We start from the raw sequence: 5819 nt of genomic DNA on the forward strand, positions 1-5819 counted from the left end.
GAACATATATACACATACACACACACACATAATACACACATACACACACATATTTTTTTTTAGACTCTTTTAAGGCTTGGTCCCCCCTCCTCAAGCTGTAGCTGTGGAAGAAAGAGAGAGCTTTGCTCCTCAAGAGTGCTCCATATCACTGAGCCTGAATCTCAGCCCCAGAGACTTTCCATCTTACCCTGAGCGGGTGGCTGCAGGGGATCCCTGGATCCCTTGCGGAGGTCACTGTACACCCATTTACCTCCTAATTCTGCACTCCAAATGGTTAGATCTCCCTGAGGGGAAGGGCAAGAGGGTGGACCTATTCTTAGCCCTGGGTATGATCCCTGGAAAACCAAGTGCTCATTACAAGGTGATGATAGACAGGGAGGAATTTGCAGCTGAGGAAGGAGTATGTGTATTTGTTTGTGGATAGAAGGGTGAGAAGTGCCAGAGGTCCAGAGAACTCATGGGAACTCATCGGGAGGACTTAGGCCTTTTCATGAAAAGCAAGGGGGGGACGTGCTGGTTCCCATCCCCAACCTGATGCCATAGCAAATATATTATTGTGTTAAGGAAAAATGGCACACTTAAGCTGTACACACACACACACACACACACACACACACACACACACACACACCCTGGTCCCTATCTGATCAGAGATACCGTCACTTCTGTAGAGTCAGAAAGAGATGAAGCTAGTGAAAAAGTATGTCTGGATTTGGGTCAATCCCTGGCCCTCTTGCCCTCCTCCTGGCCTTTTCCAATGCCCTAACTTCCTGTCTAGGATTGGTAATCCTTCCTATGAGAGGACTAGAAATGGCAGGCAAATTTGTGGGGGTGAGTGGGAACGCCTGTCTCATCCTCAGAGCCTCACAGCCTCGATCAGATGTGTATTGAGAATCCTGATGCTCCAGGTCCCTCCCTGATGGGCTCCAGATGTGCTTACATCTGTGAAGACCATCCCAGGAAACTGATGCTCTGGCTCACAGCTCCCACCCCGGAAGATCTCTCCTCCAGTTTCCAGGCCCTTGAGCCCAGAAGCTTCAGGCACTCGTTTCCTCTCCAAAGGTAGGTACATGGCCGCCAAGCGGAGAAAAAGAACAGAAAGCCATGGGGGTGGGTGGATGAGCAAATCAAATGATGTCAGCGTTAGGACACCCCAGAGAATCCTATTTCCCTTTTAACTTCCTATCTGGGGTTGTTACATTCTATTGCTGAATTCTATTGCCAAAAAAGAAAAATAGAAAAACTGAAGAGGGTTTGGAAGAGCAGGCACTAGCTGGAGTAGGGGAAATTCCTTCTCATTGATCTGCTTGTTTTGGACCCCTGGGTCTTATATTTTTTTACCCCAGTGTCCCCTTAGCCCTGCCCCGTTCCAGTCAGTGCCCTTCCCCCAATCCCTGTCCTCCCGTCCCTCCCTAGCCTAGCGCAGCCTGGAAACACTCCCCATTTGGTCCTTAGAGAGATGTCAGAGTCCTGGAGCACCAAGTGAACCCAATCATCTCATCCCCTAGGCCTGATCTTGTCACCCTGCAAGATCCTTCATCCATCCCTCCTGTGCTCTGAGCAAAGTGGGGGTGGGAAGGGGAGGGAGTTTGGGGTTATTTTAAGTCTGGGACATGGGGTCAGACAGGAAGTTTAAGTGCTGGGTGGTGACTCACATATGATGGAGCCATCAGTTTCCCTAGACTGAGACCTTGAGTCAGGGCAGCAACAGAGCCCCAGGGTTCAAATGACCCACTCCTGTACTTTCCAATTTCTCTCTCTTAGACACACTCACACACTCACACACACACAGCACTGCCCCAGCTTTAGCTGGCTCTGGACCCAGACTCCCGGGATAACCGGGCTCTTGTTCTCCTTCCAGGAATCCCCTTGCAGCTCTATAATCTTCCATTCGTATCCCTCCCTCCTTCCCTCTTCCCATTCATCACCCCACCACAGGGCAGGAGTGGGACCCCAGGCCCAAAGCCAGGAGCCACAAGTCAACAAGCCCCCCTGGCCCCTTTGTCCAGAGAATTCTTCCCAGTCATTTTTGCATCATATTATATTGACGTCATATTTGTACCGTCCTCTGGAATGAGCAAGAGAGGTCGCTCTGGCCAGAAGCCACCAGCCCCGGGGGCTTCGGCCAACTGCTGGGACTGAGGGGATTGGCGTGATCTCAGCACACCTACACCCTATTTGCGTAGCTACCACACACCCCTTGGGAATTTAATTTCATGAAGATTTCACTCAGCTAACGCCACCAGCCAGGCTTTTTACAGGCTCAACAAGGCTCAAGCCCATTCCTGAGGTCAGGACATCCAGCCTCCGAATTTCCAGGCATTTGAGAATCTAAGAGAGGCAATCGAGTCTCACTCCAGAGAAATCACGGTACATACACACACAAATTCCCATCCAGTTTCAGAGGATGAGTGGATGTTGCACTTAATCTTCCCTCCACCCCACACTGGGAATAATGGTCCTGGGTAAAAATCTCTGCTCCACAATCTTCCCCCTGTAGAAACCCAGCCTAATTTAGAGGACTAAAGTAACAGTGCATTGGGAAAAGCAACAGGCTTTGGAATCAACTGGGAATGAATTTGGATTCCACCTCTGCCCCTTTATTTCTGTTGATCTTGGCTCAGTCACTTCATTCTCTGGGACTCAGTTTCCTCACGGTAAAGTGAAGATCCTAATATTTTTAGTGCTAGATAGTTGAGAAGATTAAATGAGATAAAGGCAGGTTACATGTCAAGGCCAGAGCCAGGCATATGGCATATGCTAAATAACATTATTAATACTCCCACCCTGTTGAAACTCAGCATGGCTCCTGGCTTTAGAATTTGCACCTCTATGGAAATCTCTATGGAAATTCACTCTTCTGGTTCTAAAGCTCCAGCCTTCTGGGCAGGCAGGCTGGTGACAGCAGGAGCCTGGTGAGTGTCCCGCCCTTGCCCTTCACCCCTTCTGCTCTTCTGTCAAGCAGACCATGATTAATAATAGTCTGTCATCACAGCAAATCATTCCTACTGAGAGATGAAGAGATAGAGGGTACCAGAAAGGTCATGTCCTAGAAAGAAAACAGAGACACTTGGAGACACACAGGCTGGATCAGAGACAAGCTGAGAGATACACAAGACAGAAAACACTGAGAGAAGATGGAGCATTTCGCGGGCAGTGAGCTGAGAGGAGAAGGCATTGGGCTGAGAGTCAAAACACTTAGGTTCTAGACTCACCCTAACTGGCTAGCCATGGGACCTTGGACAAGTCACTTAAACTTTCTACACCATTTCCTCCTTCTGAAGCTGGGCTGATGACCTCTAGGGGCCCTCCTGGCTGATGTTTCTCGGCCAGCTTCCAGACCCGGAGGGCGGAGGGCTATGCCGAAGCAGCTCCAACTAGGAGGAAACCCCAAGTTCAGGCCTGGCCTGGAGCAGGCATGGGGAGAGGGAAGGCAAGAGGTGTTGGGGCAACTGGGAGAGGACTTATAAGGGCAGAGAGAGCCAAGAGAGGAGGGATATTGGAGAGGGTGGAAAAGCCAGCCAGAGAATGACTAAGGGGCTACCCGTGTAAACAGGAGCAAGGAATGGACAGGGAGGGGGCCTGTTTGAGTTGGCCAAGGCTGGGGGGGCGGTGGAGTTGGGAAGAGGACTGGAGTAGGACGCTATGTCCCCTGTCCCCTACCAAGGCTCCTGGGAGGGGCTGAGTCACACACCTCCCTCCTTGTACCCCTCCTTCCTCTGCCCCAAGCTCCTAAATCCTGGGAAAATCTAAAGAGCTTGTGCCTAGGCTGAGAAAAGGAGAGAGCTGGGTTCACACTGGACTATACAGCAGTCAGGCCTCAGCTCCTCTCCTCCCAAAGGGGGTTCTCACCCCTTGGCTTGAGTAGTTTTTGCCTAGAGGTTACTTTTGTGGTAGGGCTGTGCTGAAGATCCTGACCCAGAGATTGCTGGGGTTCCTCACCTGAGAAAACATCAGGACCTGCAGATGTGAGAGTGGGCGGGGGGCCAGCATCATCCCACAGTCTAACCAGCTGGCTTCTCCCTTGGGCTGCAGCTGGCTCTAGAGACGGGCTTTTAAAAAGGGGGTGTGGGGAGCTGGAAGATTTGGGACAGAAAGTAGAGTAGCAGAAGGAAACTCAAAGCGAAAGAAAAAGCATTGATTATGGCCACTTTTATTTTTTTTTTAAATATATTTTATTGAGTTTTTACAGAGAGGAAAGGAGAGAGATAGTCAGAAACATCGATGAGAGAGAAACATCAACCAGCTGCCTCCTGCACACTCCCCACTGGGGATGTGCCCGCAACGAAGGTACATGCCCTTGACCGGAATCGAACCTGGGACCTTTCAGTCCCGCAGGTATGGCCACTTTTATTCTGAGTCCCTGCGGCAGAGTGGGCCAGGGGCCTGGGGAACAGCGGGAGCAGGGCTTGATTCAGAGAATGATTGTTCTGGAGGGAAAGAAGTCCTGGAGGGAAAAGGCCGGACGGGGGCTGGAAAGGAGAAGAGGTTAGGAGAGAATCTAGGCCCCTCGGTCCCCCTCCCCCAGACTAAGATAAAGACTAGAATCCTGAAAGGTGATCTCATTACACCGAGCCAGGGTTGGAGGAAGGGGTGGGCAGGGGGTTACTGCCTTCCCTTGCTAGGGAGTTCCTTCCTCAACATCCCCAGGGGGTCTGGGAAGAATGGGGTGGCCCCTTTGCAAGATAACACCCCCATCCCCCCACCCCACGCTACAGTTCTCCAGGTTTATAGGAGTCACGTGGGTTTTATCAAGAAGACACTGAGGGGCCATAACACCACCCTCCCTATCACTCCCAGGCTCTTGGTCAACTGCCAGATTCTAGGACCGAACTCAACAGAGGTTTCCATGCCCTACGACCGAGAAGGCTGAGACCGGGCGCAGAACCTCCTGGTGAGTGACCCCAAACTCCTTGGGGTGAGGGGCAGCAGAACTCGAGGAGCCTGTGGAGGCCCTCTATCAGATCGGGACCACTCTGTCCCTCAATCCCGAGTCCCAAATCCAGCTGGCAGGCACCCAGGCACCCGGTGGCCCCGGAAAGCAAGGGGGAATCCCAGCTGGCCAGACGCCAGAGGTGTCTCCTGTCTCTTTGGACCCAAAAGTCTCCTCCCTGGAGAAGTGAGGGCGACCCCCCACACACACACGCAGGCTCCCTCCGCCCTCCAGAGGTGATTCTTTTCCTCATTAGGAAATTCTCGGCTCCCTTTTTCCGACTCCTTTTCCGAGCGTTTACGTTGTACATCTGGAAAGGCGGGGGGAGGAGGGAGGGGGAAGCCGAGGGAGGAGGGCGAAGAGCCCAATCCCGCCCAGTCTGACCCAGTACAAACTACCGGCCTCCAGCTGGGGCTGGGAGAGGGGAGTGGAGAGGTGCAGCCCCCCCACGCCCCTCCGAGCAAACTCCTCCCCGCGTTGAGTCATTCGCCTCTGGGAGGTTTAGGAAGCGGCTCCGGGTCGGTGGCCCCAGGACAGGGGAGAGCGGGCGCTATGGGGAGCCGGACGCCAGGGTCCCCTCTCCACGCCGTGCAGCCACGCTGGGGCCCCCGGCACCGATCCGCGCCGCTGCCGCTGCCGCTGCTGCTGCCCCTGCTACCAAGGCTTGAGTTGGAGAGGCGGAGTTTGGAAGGACTGGGGCTGGAGTTGGGGGCCCACGCTGAAGTTGGGGGCCTGCGCAGGACTAGGGAGGAGACAGGGGCCGGCGTGGAGGGGGCCTGGAGTTAGAGATCAGTGGAGAGACATGTGTGGGGTGGGGAGAGGACACGGAGCTGGAACCTGGAGAAGTCTGGGCAGGGGACTCGGGGCCAAGGGAGAGGCGGGGGCG

General features: G+C 53.4%; 1 protein-coding gene across 1 annotated transcript in view; it reads left to right on the forward strand.

Moving 5' to 3' along the window:
• The window catches only part of ITGA5 (integrin subunit alpha 5), a 55393-nt gene that overhangs the window by 282 nt on the left and 49292 nt on the right, over nucleotides 1-5819 (forward strand). The window contains exon 2 of the mRNA XM_006757095.2: nucleotides 5342-5595. Coding sequence (XP_006757158.2) covers nucleotides 5342-5595 — 254 coding nt within the window. The remainder of the gene's footprint in view (nucleotides 1-5341; nucleotides 5596-5819) is intronic.

Source organism: Myotis davidii, unplaced genomic scaffold (assembly GCF_000327345.1).
Source record: "Myotis davidii unplaced genomic scaffold, ASM32734v1 scaffold233, whole genome shotgun sequence".
Lineage (NCBI taxonomy): Eukaryota > Metazoa > Chordata > Mammalia > Chiroptera > Vespertilionidae > Myotis > Myotis davidii.